This window comes from Acanthochromis polyacanthus, chromosome 6 (genome assembly GCF_021347895.1).
Source record: "Acanthochromis polyacanthus isolate Apoly-LR-REF ecotype Palm Island chromosome 6, KAUST_Apoly_ChrSc, whole genome shotgun sequence".
NCBI classification, from domain to species: Eukaryota; Metazoa; Chordata; class Actinopteri; family Pomacentridae; genus Acanthochromis; species Acanthochromis polyacanthus.
The window spans coordinates 36,317,350-36,342,024 of NC_067118.1; the positions used below are offsets into that span (position 1 = coordinate 36,317,350).

At 40.7% G+C, this 24,675-nt stretch overlaps 2 protein-coding genes across 2 annotated transcripts; both read right to left on the reverse strand.

Annotated features, from left to right (window-relative positions):
- Nucleotides 1–4,687: 4,687 nt before the first annotated feature.
- hoxc12a (homeobox C12a) lies at nucleotides 4,688–6,651 on the reverse strand. The gene is made up of 2 exons (XM_022211331.1): nucleotides 6,063–6,651; nucleotides 4,688–4,926 (listed from the first exon to the last, which is right to left on the reverse strand). The coding sequence occupies exons 1-2, from the start codon at nucleotides 6,649–6,651 to the stop codon at nucleotides 4,688–4,690; spliced, it is 828 nt and encodes a 275-aa protein (XP_022067023.1).
- A 7,915-nt stretch (nucleotides 6,652–14,566) lies between these two features.
- Nucleotides 14,567–17,637, reverse strand: hoxc13a (homeobox C13a). The gene is made up of 2 exons (XM_022211354.1): nucleotides 16,974–17,637; nucleotides 14,567–14,823 (listed from the first exon to the last, which is right to left on the reverse strand). The coding sequence occupies exons 1-2, from the start codon at nucleotides 17,635–17,637 to the stop codon at nucleotides 14,567–14,569; spliced, it is 921 nt and encodes a 306-aa protein (XP_022067046.1).
- Nucleotides 17,638–24,675: the final 7,038 nt, after the last annotated feature.

Consider the following 24,675-nt stretch of genomic DNA (forward strand, 5'->3'; position numbering starts at 1 on the left):
GGCAAACTAGTATTAGCGGGGATCATTTTTAGCTCCGGAGGAGAAGGGATGGCAGGTAAAGGCGTCGTGTTTTGTGGCTTGTTGGGGGTGAAAAACGCTTCCAGCACAACAAAAGGAGAGGCACAACAAAAGATAGAAATGCCTGAATAAAGAGGGTGCACACAAAAGTCATACATTACTTCAACTGATAAGTCTGGTTTGAAGTTCAAGTTAAAATTATACGTTCAGCTGGTCGTTGGGCGCAGTTCAAAGACCAGACTGCTGTTATTAAGCCGAAATGATACCAATAGATTCACCTCACCAGCCGACAAATACAAACCTGTTTCTGCTACCATTTAATCATGGCAACGGACACAACTTGCTGTACTTAAAATTGCTTTGATGCTCAAAATTCGCTCACTTAAAATGCATCTGAGTCAACAAATTTTGGAAATTCTCGCCGTGAAATGCAACTGACACGTCTGACTGGAGATATCATGAATCCTGTTTGGGTTTTTTAGTCTATTTTCTCACCACATTGTTTCACGCAGTTTACAAGCTCACAAGCACAGCTACCACTGGAGACAAAGTTTCCACAATTCTTGGTGTTTAATTCCGTTGCTGCATCATGGAAAGAGTTTCCTGAATCCTGCAGACAACGTTTCGAACACAGCTGACCTTGAAGATTTGTTTACGGATAACAGCAGAGGTAATGCAGCAAAGTAAAGGACCGCCGGGGTGCATTTTGCATACGTTATTATCCTCTAACCAATTTAACAAGGCAACACACAAACATAAGTTTATCTCCTTTCATGGTCAACAGCGCGTTTGATGGCCTGAAAAGATTGGAGCTGTTATGAATGATGTCCTGTCCATGATCAAATACAATAAACGCAATTTAAGATCTCCTATCATTTCATAGTGTAAGTTATTGTTATACTGCAACAAATATTTGGCACCCTTAACTGGTTACACTTTGCATCAGACTGATTCTATTTTGATGCGCCGTGAATGCTGTCCTCGGTGCGTAAAAGGGAACACATGAAAACATCACGCTTGCGTTTCTTTTAATATGCTGAGAAAATTATTCGGATTCTGATGCTATTATGTCATCATAAATCCATGCTAAAATTTTGGAAATCCGTGCCATGAAAATATTTTTTCAAAGCATGTTTTAATCAGATGCGTAAACGTGTTTGGAGAGCATTTTTCCAGAAACATAAAGCCGGCGTGTGTCACTCATTTATTTGCCATTTGTGTTGACGCAAACTGCATCTCGCAATCAATTTGAGAAGAACACACTGTGAGTAAACAAAGGCAATTTTGGAAACTAGCAATTACAGTTAAATTGTTTGTGACATCAGTAATTGGAGGCATTGTGCCCGATTGGGTGCAGGGCGTCCAGACGGCCCTCCATACTCACCGAGATCCTTACAATTAATATTTTCTATTCACACCTGTACACTCAGTACCAGCACAAAGCAAAAATAATTTAACGTCGCGGTGATGGATACACAAGTATGCTATTTGTTGTGTTTTCAGATATTGTCAGCCAAACCGAGAAAGGCTCTGACGTAAACATCCACAAACCAGAGGCTTCTGCAGAAACAGCAATGCAATTTAACGACTATAAAACAGAACAGTGTTCTGCAGCAAAGCTTTTATCAACCCCAGGCATATCTTGCCAGAAATACACTGAACTTTCTATCTCAAATGCTAAATCCTCAAACAAACACACAGCAAGAGGACTGGATTAATTAATATAGCCAGCGTCATCTTACATGCGTGTATGCATGTGCTGTGATCATGCCTAAGTCAGGAATGTCATTCAGTGGGTCGGTTGCAGGGATGGCTGTTCACAGTTCACTGAAAAGGCAACATCTGATCTCAACATTGAGACAGCACAGCGGCTTCCAGCGAACATGCTTCACCCAAGTGAGACTGGAAGCCGCTGAAGAGAAACGCACCAACGCTTGGTTAATTAGCTGATAGGAACATACTGCACAGCCCTGTATTGCTTTACACTTCACTGCCAGTAGGGAGAGCCTTGTGGATTTCATAAATGCTATATTCTAAAAGCTGCTGTGTAGTTTGTAACTCTGAATGACATGTGAGGAAGAGTGTTTATCTTGATATGCGTGCGTGTATTCATATAAACCGTGTTTTGATGTGTGAATGTCGCGCGTTTGGAGCTCTAATGCGAACCAGAGCAGAGGATGCACAGGGAACAGGCAGTCCAAAGGGTTCGCCTATATGGAGCACTGGGGTGTAACCCTATTACTGCTTTACAGAGCTATTGCGTGTTTAGCTGCGCCGTTATAGGCTTGTAGCATAACAGTGACATTGATTAGGTCGAACTTCAAGAGAAGCCACGGAGGCTGCATGGGTGGAACAAGCGAAAGGGGATCTTAACTTAAGACTAATGCTGTAGTGGTGAACTCTATAGAATAGTATTCAATCCAAGATGGGGCTGAGACTACGCACCTGGCCGCCATTTTGCACGGTGAGCTATCACAGCTACCTATTGCCTTTACCTTTGTATCTGTGGCGGCCATAATAAAACGAGGCCAGCCTGTGTGGGCTCCTTTTGCTTAGATTTCACAGCATGTACAATTATGTGCCAACAAAACACCCTCTCAAATGCTTCCAAATGCCTCATTAATGTTCAGATCTTTATTTCACTGTGGTGGACACATGTATTTCTAAAAAAAAAAGTGTTACAGGTCACGGCTGTTAAAGTAATCCCAGCAGTCAGCACTCACAAAGCCTTGTTTTGAAGACGCAACCCCTAATAACAGACTGAGGTAACACCAATAAACGTTTCAATATTCTGTTTATTGAAGACCTTACGCATATACATTCATATCATTATTACTTTTACAAGACAACGTAGCAGTCCTTATAAGCGCAAAGAAAGGAATGCAGTGGGGGGCGACATAAAAGAACGATAAACAACTACTACACTGAAAGAGGGCTTCTTTAAATGTCATGAATGGTAAAATAAAATAAAACAAAAATACATAGCATTTCTCATACCCATTCTTGGCAGTATATAGTTTTGGCCTACATCCCCAACTCTTCCAACCACAAATAGGATTATGGAATGCGATATTGTACAAGACGATCAATAAGAGAAAAGCACTATTACATAGCGATAAGGGCTCCTCAAACAGGATGCAAATACTAACATATGTAATTTCATTTTACAAAGTTATACACGAGTACAAGGTAGGGAAAGGGACAACACTGAGCACATTGCAAGGAGCAAGTACATTAAGTAGGCCTAATAGGCCCTCCGTCCTTCCGCCCTGATAATATTATTAATAATAATAATAATACATTCTTTCTAGACGTCTGTGTCAAACCGTTTTAGGCTGCTGACTTTTGATTTGTTCAAAAAAGAAAAAAAAGTATAAAAAGTCACCTACAGAAAAAGTGGCCCGCAGAACATGACTTATAGCTATTTCACATCAATAACATGCTGCAAACATTTCACTGCTAGCTTACTCATTATACATGACAGATAATGCACTGCATTTCCCCGAATTAAGGGGGCAGATATGTAGGCCTATACTTAAAATCTCTAAATTTCTACATGTTTATTTTTATCATGAGCACCAAGTTTCAGAAATGCTCTTTCAGGCCTAAAAAACTGACTGTCGCAACTGTGGCGGCTTCCTTCTTTAGTTGAGTAATACTTACAGACATAATACTGTAGCTATACTGTTGAGTCTTTCCATTAGAGATCCTTGTGATCTTTGTTTATTGTGGATTACACGATTCTTTTTTTTACCCCACTGTATGTGAAATTTTTAATAGCAGCTCAAAGCCGTTTTCAAACGGTGATCTCACTCAACGAAGAATGAAACCCACGCAGGAATCACTGGTTGTTGATAAGACAAGTTGAAAGGTAATAAAAGTAACACAAAATACCTTCAGAAACTTGTTTGCACATGGACCGAGTCATGGCAGTTAATTTTTCAATGCGCAGTCATAAAGATATCATATAGATTAGATTGCGGTTTGAGTCCTCCCTCTCCTCATGCTGACTCCAGACTTCCACGTTTCCTGCCCGTGACCGTGAACGTGCTCACAAACTTGGCGAAAACTATAAAAACGAGATAAAAATGATTCTCCTTTAACGCAACAAATAATGGATGTGGAAGTTAAAGCAACTGAGAGGAAGATTGATCTTATTGTTCTTTCAGTTCAGAACTTCCGAGAAAATGTTGCACAGATGCGCACCAGGCTTCTCTATCTGCTTTTTATTTTTTTAAAACCCTATTTAATCCCGCCTTATTTTTTCTGACTAAAGACAAATAACAAAAAGCCCGCTGTCACTATGCGTCACCCCCAAAAAAGATATTTTCTGGCAGACACATTTCGTGTGATCTACACATTCGGCGTACAATCTTTTGACAGATCAGAAAAATCAACCTACACAGAAAACACATTCTCACAGCTTTTTGTGCGATTATGCCAAACATGAAGGCTCGCTGACATACAGAGTGCACCTTTGGATGACAGAAAGTGGCTTGTTTTGGGCTTTTGCAGCCCGCACCTTTTGAGAAAAAAAATATCAGAAAATGGTGTAATAATCGCCTGCAATGTAAAAGATGGATATACGAGTGCATGCATTGAAAGAAGACCTAAGGGTGCGTAGAAGGCTTGGCTTTTACTGCCTATTGATTCACCTTCTGCCGCATCTCTAAAAGTAGGCCAAAGCTTGCTCCCTCAGCATGAGTCTCTTCTTCTTCATCCTGCGGTTCTGGAACCAGATCTTGACTTGTTGGTCGCTGAGGTTCAGGCGATCGGAGAGCTCCCTCCGCCGCTGCCTGGTGATGAACTCATTCAGCATGAATTCACCTTCTAGCTCAGCCAGCTGAAGTTTGGAATAAGGTTTGCGCTTCTTTCTGGTCCGAGTGTGCATCGGGTACCACGGGGCACCTGGAAGAGAGGGAGGAGGAGGAGGGGGGCACACGACGGATCAGACACCACAGTTGCAAAATCACGGTCACCTCCAAGGTTATGGTGAACCCACAGGGGCATCAGTGGTCCTTGGCAAGTTGGGGTAATTACATTACAAGACAAAGTTCAGTTAACATTCATTTAAACTACATACTGGGGAGTAATTCTAGCTAGATAAATATATTTTAAAAAACACTATAACAAAGAATCTCGCTTATCTCAAGATGAATGCGGGAGCAGAAATTTAGACATGATTTCAGTAAACCAGAAAACCTTCATGTATGTTGGAAAACACATTTAATGTTGGGTTTCTACTTTAGACTGAGACAACTGACGCCACTGGAAGCTGTCACTTCCTCCACAAACAGCCAGACTGGATTTATTTTGCTGTCTGACTGGACATGTCTGATCTCTAATCCAGTATCTGGACAATCGAGACTACTGCTGCACTCCAACTCTGGGCAAATTTTGACCAAACGTGTTATTCTTTTTTAATTTTTCAGCCACCTTTATGGAGACCACTGCTATACCGCGGTTTGTGTCACATGAAGTTTTATTGTTGCAGTTAAAGCTGCATTAACGTGATAATTAAGCCGTGCTTGCAAATACCCCTACTTATTTGCGAGTTTCAGAGCATATTAAATGACTCTTGAGTCCACAGCGACAGATATTAATTCTGTTTACGAGTCATTAAAAAGAAAACTCTCTGTTCGATGCAGTCAACCAAAGCGACTCACCTCTTTAAATCACTGCACTAATTTGTGTGCACAGAGTGCAACAATAGAGCAGAATCAACCGCTTATGTGTGAGAATAGCAGAAGCTAGAAATGCGCTGACACAATTTATTGTTTATTCAAAAGCTGTGGGCAGTAAGGTTTGCTGAGGTTATCTGTAACTGTACACTGCCACATGGAGCATGGAGTATTTTAGGGCAACCCCTAGCGGCGTTTCTACACCACGCAAGTCTCCTGCAGGCTAAAGGCTGCAAGTTGTGCATCAACATAACGAGCTCTAATGACGGTTTAATACCGCAAATGCACGCTGCATGCAGCTTTCTCAATGTGAATGTGCGTTTCTATTAACTGTGATTTTAAAATAAAAACAACAGCACCCACCTCCGCCTGCAGCTATGTTGCTTGAATGGCTTCCCGGTGACACCAGGGTCTGTGTGTCGCTGGATGAAGGCTTGCTGTTCTCGTTGAGCAGAGAGGAGCTGGAGTCGGACTCCATTGACTGACAGGATGGCGGGTCTTGCGTTAGCTGCTCGGTCCCATAATCATATTTGGAAAAGGTGCCACTGCTACCAATTCCACTGTGCATCCCGTGGTCAGATGTTAGGGATGATGTGTCTCTCGCCCTATCCTCTCGTTTGAGGCTGCTGCCACCTGAACAGGTCTCCCTGTTCCCGTTGCCGTTGTTGTAATAACATTTACCGTCTTCTGGTCTGGTAATTTCACACGACCGATTGAAGGAAGGGTTAATAGACACGGGGCTGCTAAAGTAGGATTGAGAATATCCATTGCACGGCTCCGAAGGATTCCACGGGAGGGAGCAAACATTGTCCCTTCTCGGGTAGGAGAGAGACGGTAGCCCCGCCAGTTGTCCCCCTGAGGCTCTAAAATTCGGAAAGTAAAATGTGTCTCCAGTGTGGATGTTTACCAAAGGTCCCACAAACCCTGGATTAAGGAGATTATGCTCGCCCATTTCCGCGGGCCCGACCAACAGCTTCTAGTTTATTGCAATCTGACATTTAACATAGTTAAACCTGGAGGGGCGCCTGATTGGTCCTCCTCTAACCACGTGTCCAGGCTAACTTCTGCTACACATGGTACCACCCACTTGGTCCATCTCAGACAAAACAAAACATTAACTTCTGTATTACAGAGGTTTATATGCTTTTTAAAAATACCATAAACCTTTTATTAAAAATGTAGAATCTTGTTTTTCTCCACTTGAGCCACGCTGAGTCGAAAAGGAGCCCCGGCTGCTTCTCCTTTTACACTCGTGGAACTGTCCATGGCCTCGTTTAATATCTTTATAAGCTGGCAAAAGTTTTTTTAAACGCTATTTCTTATGAAAACTATTTTTCTTGAAGCAGAAGGTGCACATGACACCTTGTTTTCTAGCAAATTATGGTTGAATTCCGTGTCATATAAAGCTGTGATGTTCCAGTTTTACAAGCTTGTTTTAAGAAAAGACTGATGCTCATTGCCGCACTCTACTCATATTTACAGTAACGGGGTCAGCAGGCTGAAGCCACTGGCTCTGTAAAAGAGGACGATATTCTACAAGGTTACTTTAAGAGGGTATATTTCACATAATATTCTCTAGTACACCTCACATGAACAACTTTAACAGATACCTCCAATAAACGTTCGCAGCCAAACTCTGGTGGGATTGTTATACCTCTCACAATTCTTTTATATGAATTTTACAAGATATCAGAGGGCACTTAACTGATTCAATCAGCCGAGAGTCTCCCTCTCTGCTTTATATCCCGCTAATTAGTTGATTTGTAGATGCAGCTCAGAAAAGACTGAGCAAATAAGTAACAGGGCATGATATCATGTGTTCTGACAAAAACCTCTGTTTTCAGACAAAATAAAAAACCTAAACTTTTTTAACATGCCAGATACAGATAGTTCGTTCCGCACGAAAACTTCACCACAGCATTCAGGTTCCACAAACAGCTGCTCCAATTATTTCTAGTGTTGCGTTTGGGCGTCAAGAAATCCTCTAACACATTCTGATCACTGACTTTCATTTCTCTACTGAAGACGCATTCAATTTACAAAAAACAGTCACCTTGAAACTTATACAATTGCCTTTTTAATATTCTATATAAATCAATCTAGTAACTTTTTTGCATTCACTTGAAATTCACATTTCACCACCACCGCACTAAAGAAGACCAAATCAATTTGTGGATGTCAAAAGTTTTCAAATACAAAAATGGAGATTATTCCAGGTCTAATATATGGTAGTTCAAAACGTCTAGCATCAATGACAAATAGTTGAACTAATAAAAGACACAGATTTAGAAAAAGAAAGAAAAAAAATCCCAAATATGACTAAGCAGGCACACACACACACACACACACACTGCCGTCAATCCACTCAAGTTCAGACGCACAGTCACGGTGAGTTGAACTTGATGTTGAACTCAAATACTCAATCAAAATATATATATTTTTTAAGTATAAGAAAGTACAATCAATAAATGCAAAATATATAACAGCATTATAAGGTGCGGCAGCCTGCAGTGCAGCTTACGGTCCTACTTCATAAAAATAATGACAGCATATTTGAAAATGCGCCGAGTTTACCAAACAACCTATCATCTTTCTTAGCACCAGTAAAAATAATTTCTAATAGTCAAATAAGTATCCAAACAGCTTTCAGCTGATAGCAGTATTATAAATTAAGGATTAAGAGAAATCTGCAGGGCTATAGAAGCTTGCACATGCGTGCTGAACGGCGCTAGTTGCTTGCTACAAATTGCCAATGAAGTGTTATGTGAGAACATTAGCATTCATTTAAACACTGGTTTGGGAACGATTTGCAAGTCAGCCGATATTTGATAGCTGTATCCGTCACTTGTGACCATGTATCCTGTCTATCCCAAAGGCACCAGGCCTTACTCTGGCTCTAAATAGAAAGAAAAATATCAAATGTTTAAACTGGAGAAGCTCTGAGGTATCCGTTGGGGTTTCAGTCTGTCCCTTGCACTCAATGCCTCTCATATCACTGCACATTCTTGCATCTAGTTAGTGAGTCTCGCAATGCAGCACAACATCAATCCAATATAATGTCTTAGGCCTCGGTCTTATGTGGAGCATTTGGGTGTGTTGCTATAATTTCACAGCGTCTGGTGTTATTGCAGCAACAGTTACCAATAGCAAAACATTGCAGTCTGATATTCACAACAAAATGGTCCGGTCGGCCATCCACAGGGAGTAATGTGCAGGCTGAAGTCGCCACTTTACCTCCGAGAAAGAGGCCTTGTGTTGCGCCTCCTTTCCTCGACTCTCCACGCCTCCGATCCGTTGCTCACACAAATCCGGATTTCACATTCAAACAACTGCTCGTCGGTTCAGCGCATCTTTAGCTCAGCGATGATGTCATATCTGAGCGTGATCAAATAGCCCACTGCTTTAGCAAAACGCAAATCTGCTGGTAAAGAAGAAGTTGATATACCGAGCAGATAGCACTGTCAAGGTCACTGTCTAGTACACCGTCTGCTCGATATTGAAATTAGCCTCTTGGAATCCACTGGTCCTGTCCAGACAGGGCAATAGCCTAAACAAAGGGCTTTTCTTCCCTTTTCTCGCTTTGATTCTCTGTAGGCAGGTTGCCACAGTTATAGCCTTGTGCAACCCCTTTAAAGCTTCCTTCAAGGGGAACCAACCACCAAGGGAAACCTAAAGAACCCACAAAGGTGGTAACGATTTAGTTGAAGGGTTTGGCTGATCTTTCTCATTTGTTTACAACAACAGACAATATTTATCTGCAACGCAAGTAACAACATCCACTCTGGAGGCGCTCAGAATAAAATATATATTCACTAACTTAACAGTTCATATCAATCTGGGAAATACAATAATTTAATGTTTGTTTTTGTATTTCAAAGTAAGCATAAAAAATCTAACAAAAACTAAATTCAAATAAGTGTTACACAAAAATATAAATTAAAGACGCAAATCAGCATTTATGGAAGGCGTCATTGTTTGGATACAATTATTTGAACTTGACCGTCACTTTGTATGAAGCTGTCGCTCAATAAACTGACATGATCCGTTTGTACAACAAGAAATTATCACATTTGACTGAATAATTAAAAATATATTTTTTTAAATCTTGCTGCACAACTTTCCTGTTTGTGCGTGCGTATATATATGTGTGTGTGTGTGTGTGTGTGTGTGTGTGTGTGTGTGTGTGTGTGTGTGTGTGTGTGTGTGTGTGTGTGTAGCATAACAGCAATCAACAAATTCGACTGCAACTGCTCCTCTACAAGACTGCTCACGATCAGTAAATGATGAATTGTCATCGCAGACTTGGCTCATGCCGCCAGTCAGATGGAATTCAGCTTTGAAACGATTCAGCAGAGCGCTACTGTACAAACAGCACAACTTCTAAATGTGTTCAATGCTTTCTCATAGACATACGTGAAGAGACGTCAACAAATAAATAAGTAGAAGCACTGATAGTCCAAAGAGTGACCGTCTTTGTTGTGTTACTGCCTACATTGCTGACATGTGATTTCCAGATGACCGGACACACTCCGACAGTGCAGCTAATAAATCACAAAACTATGCGCTGACTGCATTCATATAGAATTTAATGTAAACAATATTTCATTAACAAAAAAACAAAAACATAAACAAGGCAGTTCGGTTAATGCGTAGCTTTTGCGGTAATTTCTATATTTTCTGCAGCACCATTGACAGGCCTTCAACTTTTACTGTTATCAAAACTTTTCCATCAAAATGATGAAAAGTGTCAGCTCCATATTTCTGAAATATTAATAAAACCCATTAAAAAAATAAAAAGATCCACATGTAAGGTAAAATCAGAACAGTGCAAAAAAGGAGAAACAAGCCAGTGAGCTAAAATAAGCATAAATTAGAGACAGTTGCAGCACTTCCTGATATTTTCCTCTGGTCACCACCAGAGGTTATCAGCCCCCTTTCTCATGTCTCTGGCACACAGCGGCCTGCAGCCTCCACACACAACCCAAAGCGAGGCAACTTTTCCTGCATTTTTGAGATAAAATCAGTAGCTGAACAGTTTGTGAAGCATCTAGAGTCTTTTAGTTTGTTTCTTCTAATTTGAAAGCATCCTGTATTTTTTAAAGTGAGTTCATACTCTGTATTCTCCAGTATTCGTCATTTGAAATGTTAAACCGGACCGAACACTCTGTAATTATTCTATGGCAACTTATTACTAAAGTGAGGAAACTAATTACCTTTAGCAAACAGTGAATTGCAGTGCAGAATTTCTTCTACATTTGCGCATGGGATTATTTGCAGTTTGCGCATTTGGACATTTCTGTATTTGTCCACTCAAATATTTACTTTGAATTAAATAAAGGAGGAAAAAAGGGGGAAAAAAGAGTATGTGTATGTATGCGTTATGTTCTATTAATTTCAAAAGCAAAACGGCTCATTCAAAATTAACTTTCGATTAAACAAACGTGCAAAGTCTGCATTTTGGTGTAGATTAGTCAGATTATGTGTCTCGGACATTAAATCCACTGCTGCACAAGTTTGGCAAAATTATAACTTCTCTTAAAATAACAGAAAATATCAGGAGTTAAAATGCATGAAGAGAAAAATACAGAATTTTCTCCAAATGTTATAGCAGCGGCGCGCCCTTTACTTTGAACAAAGCTATATACCTTTTTCTTTTTTTTAAATGCACAACATCCATCCTGTTTCTCCAAGTTAGTTTTATCTGTCAAAATGCAAAGCGATTTTTTTAGAGCTAAAAAGCCATAAAACAAAGCGCACGCAGGCCTACCGCCGTAGTAGGAAGAAGACGCCATACCTTTAATCGTTATATTGTGGGCGACATCGTGCTATTATTTCCTCTCGCTGTGGAGACAGTGTGGCTGCTAGCTGCGGATTACTGGTGTTGGTGTGAGACGTCAAAAGTCCTACCTGTCCTTCGTGGTCAATAACACACACCTCATGATGAAACTATTGGTGGTTCCACAGGCTTGGGCCAGTACAAGTGCTTTAAGAGGAACTTCTGGAAAACACAAAAGAACAGAGCCCAAATGTTAATGCAAAGCTCTGAGAGGTGGTCAAGAAACGCAGGTCAGAGGATATCGCTACACTTCCCCTTTTTATGTATTTATGGCATGCCATTAAGCCTGGCTGTCTAGACAGGGAAATAACACCTTGTTTGCCTACAAACAAACCGCAAGCATTGGTGTCCAGCCCCCTATTTATTATTCACAATCTGCTGTGATGTCAAGGTCAAAGTGACTGCATAGTCATGGTCAAGGGTAAATTAGGAGACCCAGAACTTTCCACAAGGATTGAAAATGCAGGAACCAGACAAACAAAAACTTGAACTCTGACGGCTTGGGATTCTAGGCAACAACCCCAAAAGGTCTGCAGAAGGTGGAAAGAATGACACAACCCAGCCAATGAGTGGCGTATAGAGGAATTAAAGCAAGAACACAACGCGCACACAGGAACTGTAGGTTCAGCCACTAATGTTTCGGAAATAGCTACATCACTCTTGGCCAGTGTGGAGGTTTCATGCTTTCATTAGAACTAAAGAAAAGCACATGAGCAGTTTTGGCCTATAATTTATTAATTTTTAAATCCTCACAACTAATCTGCGTCAATGTTAATTCAAAATAAAAGCGAAAATTACACACGTGGAACGTGAAATAACTGCAACTTTAATTTCTCTCAGAATAGTCGTGTCTAAACGATTATTTCCACGCAGTATTTTGCTCCACTCATTTTCCTAAGTAGCCCAACATTGAGGCCTTTACATTTTACGACCAAAAAAAAAAAAAAACACCCTCCCGCATCTGTGCATACCTAAAGCTATACAAAACATATCCCTAATGTTTGTGAAATTCGTAAACAAAACTGTAGAGACCAGATGCGTAACGCCGCTTTGGACAGAATTCCGCATTAAGCGTGTGAGAGCATGTGTATCCTTACTATTAATATGAAGTTAGATGAGTGCAACATTGAGTGTTTATGCCAGCTGACCGCATTAAATACATCCTCAAATTTATTGCACAACTCACCTGTGCTCTTTGCATACTGAAATAGTTGCAGCAGTAAGCCAAATCCAAATTTGCGCAAGACTATGCAAGTGTTGTGTGTTGCAAAATCCTTTTACGGAAGCAGATACGTTGCCAATTTAATGCGTTCATGTAGCGTTATCAGAGAAGTAAAACGCAGCATGGATAAATGATTTAAATACACAGAGTGTCTGCTTGATGCACTCTTTAAGGCTGCGGTTTATTATGTTGCCATTAAAAGACCAACAACAACTAATTTGTACCTGCGGATTATGAAAAGGATTAAAAATAATATGGCGAGGTAACCCAGTAAATGTTTCTGTGAGAGTGGTGGCATAAATCCCTTGATTTGCCTTTGGGCTTGTTTTCAGTTAGTTTATGTATTAACTGACTTTCTGCCAAGAAACAGATAACAAATCTTTGGCATAAACGTTGAAAATTAAAATGGCGATGAAAGCTGGTGGAACAGACGAGAATTTCTCCACCCCGCCGACTGAGTTTCTCAAAACTTATCAATCTCGAATATCAGATCGTGCAAATTTTAATATATTAGTATTGGCTTTAAATGTGAATTAGTCTAAATATGATAATCATGGTTTTTGTTCTAAGTGAAAGTTTGCAAGAGGCATGCAGCTGCTCACTATTCATGCGTAATCGCCGTTTGTTGCCAACAAGATGACGCCAGTTTGCCTAATAATTCTTAATCAAACACTTCGCAGCATCAAATCTTCCCTCTTCCATCCGCTGCTGATGTTTTAGAGGCAAGACGACAGCGATGAGAGCTTTTTGCTGCTTAGGAACACCAGCGATGAAAAGAAATGCTGCAAGCAGGACGGTTGATTGATTGAATATTTGAGCATTTTCTTAATCATCATTTATTTATGAAACACGTTACCAGGACGCAATTCAACACCACAATACAGTTCACATACTGCACCAAAGTAGAAATTACAGGCTTCGTACAAGGCGTGTGATCAGCTCCAATGCTACACTAACAAAGACAAAAACAAAATAAAACGATTGTGCATTTATGTGTAATACTCACTGACTTTAATGGTTTACAATCATTCCAGTTGCATGACAGAATCCTTCACTGATAAAGGAAAACATACAGGTTTTGGGATATTCCAGTTTACAGTTCCGCCATACTAGATAATATGAATTAAATAATAAAGGCATTGCACTATACAGATTAACAACATAGCAGCCTTTGTTTTAGCCCAGGCTTAAGAGAACATGTCCCACAGAGGAACACAGCTTTTGAAATTCAGATGGAATCTTTTATTCCCCTTTTTAAATCAGTCTTTCTCCTGAAAGTCTCCTCTGTGAGTTTCCTGTTTAAGATGATTAAGTCTCAAGTTCAACGTGTCATCACGCCACGACTATTCTTGTCCATATGGCGATTATCTTTCTAAAAATGCCACCAAACGAACAGTCTCCTCCGTTTGATCTCCCCCGTTGCAAGTCTTAGAAATGTCAGTCTTTTTGAGATTTGGCTTGAAAAAGAAAATAAACGAAACAGGAAAACACGCAATACTTGTCTTTGAAATACAGATATCGTTTTAAATATTATATATTTATATATGTACATTCCTATAAAACAAACGTTTAGTGAATTTTCAATATTTTCACAGTTTTTTTAGAGCATTATCTCTAAATTGAAAACTGGGGGCTTGGTGCCATGGTCGTTGGAGTTGGCGATGGAGCTTAAATTAAAAACAAAAAAGAAAGAAAAAGAAAGAAACACTCAGCCAAAAATTGTCTTCAGCCAAGATTTTCTATGCAAGAGGTAAATATATGGCATGATGTTTTGGAAGGTATAAGTTGCAGTTTCAAGGAGGTCGCTTATCAAGTGGTGTGCATGTGATTGTTCTTGGATTTACTGACAAATTTCTTCTCTTTGACTCGTCGGTTTTGGAACCAGATGGTCACTTGACGCTCTGAGAGGTTGGTGGCGGCCGAGATGCGCCTTCTCTTGTCTTTGGTGATGAACTTGCTCGCTGCGTACTCTTTCTCCAGCTCCTTCAGCTGCAGCTTGGTGTAGGGGACGCGCTTTTTACGCCCACGACGATAACTGCTGACTTCAGGCTGCAGGGGCACCACATCTGCAGGAAAAATAGGAAATCAAGGAAAATATGAGTCTATGCGCAAACAATGCTTTACCTCACAAAACCAGCAGAGTCTATTTTTGAAGCAAACAGAGATGTCTAGTTTGAAATATTGACTTTACTGCACTGAAAAGAGAGACATATATTTAAGTAATATAATTATGCTTCTCTTCGCTCTGTGTGTGTCTGCGCGTGTGCGTGTTTGCGTGCGCGCGAGGAGGAGGGGGGAGGAGGGGAAGGTGGAGGCTACATAACAGATATTTAGTTGAAGTCAAGATCTCAGGTGTGCTGCACCTGACATGTGGGGGCGTCTGAGCGGGTTCACTAAATGCCACAACATGCATCCTTTGTTTCTGTCGATGAACTACCAAGTTACAGCCACACCGACTGCGCATTGTTTCTAGTGGTCAGTAGCCATTGTTTTCTCTTGGGCTGCATGTCAATACTTAATCTGCTATTTGATTATCTACAAGCCACTGTAACAAACACAGTTAAGGGTATCTTAGATAAATCTCTCGTTAAGGCGGGTAATTAAACTGCGGGGTAAGGCTGGGTTAAGTATGAACCACATTATGTCTCCATGTGCGTGCAATCCGCCAGTCTGTGAGAAAACACAAATCTATTTTTGACAACTAAACTGCAGCTGAAAGTTAAAGTTTTTAATAATAAATACGTTTTATGCACACTTCAAATAGAAGTTCAGAATTTAGAAAAAAACGTCAAATATCACTAGAATTAAGGCCTATTTTCCCACGTGTGGATTCCAAATCTTTATTTCTTTTATATTTAAAAGTTGCAGTGGTACCTTTTTTGTGCAAAGTTCTGGGATTACACCTTTTAGCCCAAAGTAGAGATGAGTTTAAGGCAGCCAAAATGAAACATGCCTGGACAAGTATGGCAATACCTTCAAACAAATAATGGCAAGCTGCGAGACAAGAAGCTTTTTAATTTTAGTTAGAGGTTTCTCCACATAGTTATGCTTATGGAATCTTAATTTAGGCCAGTTGATATTCAAACCACTTTATTCTTACATATTAAATATCCTGTTATAAGTAAACTGAGGGTTATTGAATGGAGTGTACCGTTTTTGCATTTTGCTGGTATTTTTAAGTGAAGCAGCTGTGCCTGTGTGAGAGGGCGTCAGTTTGTGTCTCAGACATGGACAGCGCGCACTTGTGTGTTTGGGCACGTGTGCGCGCCTATTTGACTACGTGCCCGTGCTTGCGTGGCTTGCTCTTGTGTATTTGCAATATAAAAAAGGAAGAGGGGAGGGATACCCATTGCAAATTAAAATAGCTACAGATTTCACAAAGATAATAAAGCATTGCGGCAAAAGAAGCAGTCCAGTAAACACTCTGTAAACTGCATACTGCTCGGGCTCCTGTGTCCATAATCAGATGTGATGCATGCTGTGTGACAGTAAGCAAAGTAAAAAAGGCGAGCCTGAATTATCACGTGAACTAAATTTGTGCTGGTGAACCATTTATGTGACATGATGCAAGTCTGCATGTAATGCTAATGTTAAAAATAAATACTGATGTGTGCAGAAGGCACACTGCAGGGCGCTGAGATTTATTGGCCCAATCCAAACACAGTAGGCTAGCTAAGTCACTATATTGTCATACAGGGGGCAAAGGTATTAGGTGGTGCTCATTTCTATTCTACGTGACAGAAACTGAGTTATATTCATGCAATCATATGACTGTGCAAAGCAAATGCTCAGAACATATATTAGTTTTTAAAGGGCCATGCAGCTGAAATAAGCTGCTTCAAGTCACGAATGTGACTTCTCTTTTTATGCACACCCTGCAGAAAATTAATGATGATGTGTTTAATGTCAAACTTAAGTATAGTTCTGCACAAGAGATCAGTAAAGTGCACGATAACTGACATTTGGATTGACAGTTGTGTTTATTCTACACATCTCTTCCCTGGTCCCTCTTAGGGAGCTGATGAAGGGACTTTTAGCACAATAAAATTAATAAAAAAATAAGCAATAACATATCTGCTGCTTAAGCATATCTGACTGCATTTAAATAAGCATCTTAAAGTGATGACACAGGCACTAAAAGCCTGCGCTGCTGGACTGATCTATGAACCAAAGTCTACTTAAAACGCCTCCAAAAATCATTAGAATTTGTACATACCTGGGAAAGGTGACTTCCAAAGATGAGATGACTGCGTTTGCTCTTTGGAGCAATACACCTGCCCATCCCAGCCATTGGAGAGAGCCCAGTGCTGGTAGCCCTCCATGGGGATCAAGGCGTCGTGCCGCGGTTCCGGGTGGGCACTGATACTGGGCACTACCGACACGTCCAGATATCCAGGAACAGCCTGATATGAGCTGGCGAAACTCGGGTAGAAAGCAAACTCTTTCGCCCTGGTAGACAGTTCTTCCGTGGGCAGCGCTGTGCTGGGCTCGGCATATTTCTCTGCGGGATGGTACGAGCAAGGCTTCTGCTGCAAGTTCACGTTGTGCGAATGAGATAATCTACAGCCATAATATGGGTTTCCAAAGGGATAGCCGTAACTCAAAGACGCGCTGGATGAAGTCTGAGGAGCGGGACACTGTCGGCCGGTGTCTGGAGAGGAAATATCCGAGTAGACGGAGCCCTGGTGGGTCGCTATGGTGCCAGAATGTCGTCCCAGCGCGGGGTGCGACATCAGGTCCCTGCAGTGGGTCGCAGGGCAATTACCGCTCAGTCCCTCCATTGTTTGGCTTTTATTCTGGTTGTTTTCATTCGGGCTTTTTTCATAAACGTACATCAAGGTGTCCGCCCAGCGTGGATGCAGAACCAGCGAAGTCGTCATATCACGGGCTGCCGATGCTTTTTAAAAGTCGACTACTCCAAGACGGACACCTCATTTCCAACTACATTTTACACCACGCGCATGCGCACACGAGGCCCCTGTGTGTCCACTTCATTAAGAATCTGGCACGTGATACGCTAACAAGTCCTACGAGATTGGGCTTGCGAGCAGGGGCAGAGCAGCCCTTTAAAGACCCACTGCCTCACATGCCACCGTTTTTTCCCGCAGAACACCGGCTCATATCATTGGCTTAAATCATCGAGACCCGCACCCTTAAAGGGGAGTTGGGATACTTGCAAGATTAGGGCAAACGAAAACAACCTGTGAAATTTAGCCGACTTTCGGACTGCCAGAGAATATACCAGCATATGATACATGTCACAGTTGGTAGGGTAAATAATAATAATAATAAAATAAGTACACATTTCTAATAATATTTTTGCAACGAATTTTCAGCTTGTGTCTTTACGCACTGATGCACAAAGTTTGGAAGCGACGTGATCCGACCGAGGTGTAAATGTAAATGTACAACAATCAGAAATAACATTTAATCTGGAATCACTGCAGTGTAAGCAATTTATTGTGTATCATGTAAGAATATTTTTAAGAAATATGGAGCTGTGCAAATAAATCTGCACCTGTAAACAGTCCAACCTTATCTGGACTGTTTGAAGTCCGCTTTTCCTTTAGATCCGTATCTTCCACTGGGTCACTGTGAACATGCTGACAGGTTCTGTGACCAAACCATGCTGTGGAGGAGCCTCTTGCTTTCCCAGTAGTTCAGATGTTAACTAATAATTTTGCCTTTCAAGGGTGGAAATTGTGGAACAAATTATAACTTTTTAGCACGACATGCTCAAGAGGCCTTTTAATTATCAAGTTAAAAGAAAAAAAACTAAAATCTGACAACAGCTTATGAGTGTGTGCGTGTGTGCATGTGTGTGGTTTAGGATTAGCAAAGTATGTGAATAAATGTCGTAGCACCTCAGCAGTAGCAGGCACAGGACGAGATGAAAGCTATTCCAGGTAAGACACCGTCATTCCAAATTCCATTTCAGCACACGGCAGCTTTAATTGGAGAACAAGCACCCACAATGAATGATAGCTTCCCCTTAACTTTAAATATAACTATTCCCGAATTATCTTTGGGCGAAGCGATATTTTCCTTTTGAATAATCAGGGTTACTCCCCAAATCTATTTAAGAAATATAATTTCCCACTACAAGAATCCTATTGTTTCTGTTTCTCTCATGTTCTGAGGCCTCTAGGCTAAGCAAAAAGGCTCGCTTTTAGCTGGACTGTCTAGAGGCTACAGATCTCATTTAATTGGACCCCGTGGTAGAAATGCGGAACTATTTCCCCCCTAGAAGTTTTCCTCTGCTATTGGACACACGTCCTCATTCAGATTCGAGCGACTGACTAAAGCTCCATTCAGAAACAAAAATGTATTTTTAGTTCGTCTTATCTTTGAGCTTTGCAGTCACAACAGTTGTGGAAATCCCCTAGCCTCTCTCTACCTCTCTCTCCTCTGCAGCCTTTAAAAACAACTTCTAGTATTTAAAACGTAACCGTATTTTCAAGTTTTAAAATATTAACGACGAGTTAGGCTCGGAATGTATTCACAAAGAAGGCTTATTTTGTGATGCCGATGCAGTGAGTCACTTATAAGGCACGCTACAAGCTGCCCATACGAAGGGCGCATAGTTTATCAGTATCTGTGCACTGCTGAGTTGCTTTAGGAATAATCAGGCCACGGTTGTGTATTTGCAAACAGCACTAAGGAAGCTGGTCCCCCATCGGTCCTCGGACAGAGGCTATAGTTCTTTTGTCTCAAGGAAATTACAACTGCGAAGGGCTCATCCAAGCAGCAGCTGCACGGAAGTCCAAGGTCAAGGTAAAAAAACGCAGACAAACAGGGTCGTAATCAGAGTCTAGACAGACAAGAATGAACTTCACACTAGAGTATGCATGCAAACTAGCTGTTATTTAGAGACCCTCACTCTAAAATATTTGCTGTGTGTGAGGAGGGGAGCAGAACTAGTAGTTGCTTGAGTTTTTATCTCACAGATCAGGAGTTTGATAGCTTTTGTGCTGCAGGAAAACCTACGGCAAATTCCAAACTAGCATTTTACCTGAGGAGATGACGTCTTTTTTTAATGTATGAATGAACGTAACTAAGTTTAGTGCAATTTGTTTTGTAGCTGCCCAACTTGCACACTATCTATAAAAACATGCATGTTCTGGAGATGCACGGATGATGCAGCGTTGGTCAAATAGGAGATAAAGTGCCACAGAGGTAACAGTTTAAAGTGCTGAACAGGCAAACAAATACAGAAGATTTGAATAAGTGACATTTTCTGCTGCAATAACCACAGCCCAAATCATAAGCTACACCGTTCAGTGGTTTACTCCAAATCTCAGCCTGAAAATACGATTTAATATTCTCATTATCATTGTTTCTGGAAAAGAAATGGGAATCGAGAAACAAAGTAAAATATTAAATATAGTGGAAACTGAAGACTTAATAAATTAAGTATCCCCATTTCCATTTTGCTTTTGAACGCACTAATACAATGATTACATAGCTATGGCGGGGAAAGTCATATAATTAGCTAAATATTAAATATGTAAGCGTCTGGCGCGTTTCTACAACAGGAAATTATATACCAAGTGTGCCAGCGACGATGTTTAACCAGGATGTAGCATCCGCCCTGCAAACAATGAATGATATTAAAATGTAAAACATATTAAACTTTAATACTTAGCTTTTAGAATTAATTATCTTTCATTAACAGTGGACTGGATGGAGACACACAGTTGGATTCTTAAATACATTTTTTACTTTTACGCACGTTAAAAGTTTCACATTGCGGGGAGATTTTTAGATTGAATAACATCTAAACTACACCATAGTGACACTTGGATATAAATAACTTAGCAACCAATAATACGGACATTATTTTCTTGTCCCATCCTAAACTTTGACTTCATGCGGCAGGGATGTTTTTTTGCTCACGCTGCGTATTTACCCGTTTATGTACATTAGCAAATCTCAGATTAAATTAATGGAACAGACCACAATGGAATTATTTAGCTGGGTTTGGATTTTTACTTAGCTACTGGAGTATATTCCATTTCCTAAAAGTCCACCAGCAATACATGAACGAAAGGAAAAACTGCATCAATAACATATAACCACATTAGAAATTAAAATGAAACACTGCGCGGTAAAATGCTAAAACTGTACCTACGTGGCTTTAGTAAAACAACACAAATTGTCATCACACTTCAAGATTTTACTTAAATATAAAAACCAGCTAATGTGTCAGTTTTAAGTATTTCAAATCAGTACTTAGAAGTACTCTGCGTGCTTTCCTGCACAAAGTTTGTGGGAGATCTTCACTGCACAAAAAAGCGTCTATTTTTACGCATATTTGGAAACGTAGCACATATTCAAAGCTAAGTTCAGTAATTTCCCTCCACTATGCTTTCACTTATTCCAGGACCTGTTAATAGAAATAACCATCAAAAGGCCTATCTTGACAAGCAGCCATGATGTGTTGCTGTAAATATTTTGACAAGCAGACATCATGTTCCTAAGACAGGCCCCTGTCAGACGGGGGAGAGCGTCTGTCTCATGCAGAGGTTTGTGGGGGAGGGGAAAGCATGCATCCCCACACGACTGCTGCCTACCTGGAGCTTCCGCACTCAACAACTGACTGCATATGCACATGACTGAGCCGATGAACGTTAAGCAAGCAGAATTTGCCTTTACAGCATGTGCAGCCAGCGCCATTTCGATTCTGCAGCACAACGCTCAATGCAACACCGTGGCAGCTTATTGTACTCTATAAGCTTTAGTTCCAAATATGTCATGCAAATAATGACAGCAACCAAAGCCGCCAAAGGAAACAGGTGAAATTTTCACATTGGTCACTTTTTTCGTCTTGATCTTGTGGAAAAGCCTCATTTCTGCAGTGCAGCCGCCCATAGTACTAACTTTGTGACTGAAATCTTTGAGTATTTTTTTATAGGTATCATTACTGCAATATATTGTCAAACATTATCTCACCGGTATTGGAAGAGATGCAAATCCGCGGGTATTAAAAATAAGTCTTTGAGGAGACGATGTAGCGATCCAAGAATGTGTTGACAGCTTGCAGGTAGAGTCTGCGCCATGCATCCTGAAATCAGGTTGCGTTTATGTTTACGAGTTTCCAGCCAGCTTCAGGCTTTGCAGAGATTGAACCATTTCATAATCAAAGTAAACCGACCGGTAATTCTGCACTGAACACTGGACTTTGAATGCCAGTCAAAATGAGCGAACGGATTCGCGTCCTGTAGCACAGGTCACAGTCCTGCTGCTGCCTTTTCACACATTTTACTAAACCAGACTTACTTTGGACGCGTCAAGTGTATGAACTAATTAAATGGACTAATATCCGACTGTGGTGCAAACATAAATATCACAGTAAATCAAGACTGATGGAAGCTGTGCGTCATGAGCTCTTGGTCGGGAGCGTTGCACACACTTTGCATGATAGCTTGTGGTAATGTAACATTTACATCTGCAAAATAGTGAATTTTCTAGTTCTGATGGTAATTTATATCATTTATTTTGTCAATGTGCTTATCCATTGACCCGCGTATGTATATATGTGTGTGTGAGGGAGTTTCTGTGTGTGTGCGTGTATAAAAGAAGGTGGGCTGTTGTTCAACAGGCAGGGGAGCAGAGCAGCCCACTGTCATGAAAACATTCCTACAAAAACGAAAATGGCATCTCATTTTGGTATTTTCTCATGCAGGCTGGGTTTAATTTAGGCTGCGATCAGAAATGTTCAGAACCGTCAAAGCCAAGACCAGTGAACTTCTATGCCAACGGCCAGGGCTCAAGAAGGCATGTGATTTTTGTCAAGAAAAAAAAAATCCAAAGCGTGGTTTAAAATATATAACTAGGGCAGTGATAAACAGTACGGACTGGCAACGCACTAAGTGGGAGAGGGATAATTAAACACAATCGTCCATATGCGTAAATAGATCACTGTGAGCATTTTTGTTTTCCGTTTCAACTCGCGCCAAGCTCCACAAACCCCCAGTGATCGCATTTCCTATATCTTGCCTGCATATGCATGAGCAGATCTCAAAATGCAGGTCCGACACTAACACACAACATTTGTGACGACTAGTGAACACACACTGCAGGGGGAAAGCCTCGCGGGTTTCAAAACGTAAATCCACTGCAAAACTGTAATCTGGTTTCAGGAGCTGGAAGCCATGTTAGCCAAGCAAACCGAAATTAGCTTAAGTATTCGTGAAACGACTTACAGTGAAAAGAGGACACAAAAGTGTCGAGTTTAGGCCATATGAGGTGTGGGGGGAAACAACCCCCCTTAGACGGACTTTACCCACCAACACCTTCTTATATGATTCCTATAGACTCTTCTTAATCTTGGAGAAGTTAGCATATGAGCAGCACTGCACATCTAAGCAGAGGCTGAAAAGAAACAGAATTGGGCGTTTAGAATCTGATATCTCTTCGTGTTGGTCGATGGCTTCTTTTGGATTACAATCACTAACAGGTTTGGGCATATTTTTTATCATTTACATTACTTATAGTATTATATCTGCTGTTGAGCAGAAGAGCATGGCAAGCACCATACATCTTAGGCATAATTTACTCTGGATTTGACTCGTTCAACATCTAGGGCAGGTAGAGAGGATGTCTGTGGCTAAACGGCAGAGCAAAGCAGGCCAGGCGGAGGCGCGCCCAGAGGACACAGGACAGGCTGGCAGAGCACCACAGCAGCCAGGCACAGTGGATTTACAAAATACATCACAGGCTTTGCAGCATTTATATTTAGGACACTTATCATTCTGCTGTTATACCAGCGATTCATCGGTCCACCCTGGCTGCAAAGGATTTTCTAAAATCAAATTTAATAATCTGATGTTTTGCGCGTCGTTTACGCAACACAAAAAATATTTTTAAAATTGTAGAAAAAGTCTTGAACTGCAATTAAATGGTCAGGAACACAACACCAGTTTACTGACGAGAATTTTAACCACAAACATTTGTAGAATTTGGAGCAATTTAGATGCCTGGCTACATAAGCATAACCACATAAAAAGATACAAACATCTGTGAGACTGATTTCTTAAGTTGAACAGGACAGTTTCTATACAATAGAGAGCAACTTTAGACACGAGATTCTTGCAGCTTATTAAGAACAAAGTTGGCAACTGCGGCGAATGAGATCATCACGTATTACCCACGGTCCCCAAATAAGCTCTGCTAATATAGACCAAATGTTTTTAATACAACGTTTTGACAGTATTTTATTATATATTTGTTTGGCTTATGATGCCAGGATATCACGAAATGTCCTTACAAATGTAGGCGCAACCTGTCTATCTTCTATCTTTATGTGTGCTGATGCTATCAGCCAAATGTCATTTAAAATGTGCTCAAATCTTTGGTTTACAGCTGTTTAAAATGGGCGCTGCGACCGTACATTCTGACTTGTCCTGCTGCAGTGCAGAGGATAAACGGGTGAGAATGCAGACAGAATAAATCCACACTTTGACGCGTCTCGTCGGAAGTCCAAGTTCAAGTTAAGAGAGGCGGTCGCTCCATCCGCCCAGACGGCAAAACAAAAGACACACACGTTCATCATTAATCATCTCTCAAAGAGTAAAGCCCTCATCGGCATATCTCTGGTTCACTGAAAGGGGTCCAAGCAAGTCGATAGTGTGTTTTAATCTCTTTGAAGATTACATTTGTTGTCAAAAACAGATCTTTGTGGAACTGTTTAGGTTTCCCTCAATCAACATATGTTGGAAAATATAAAGTTTTCAACGGTTTAATGTGTATGTTCCAGCTGATTATCACGCTGGTCAAACCGAACCACTTCAATAATGTGATGCTTTTTTAAGGTTATCATATTTTCAAACGGCAGCTTTAAGAAAACTGTGTCTGGCCTTTCAGCACCAGAGGAAAGAGCATCAAAATAATCTTCAAAGGTATCTTCATAAATATTG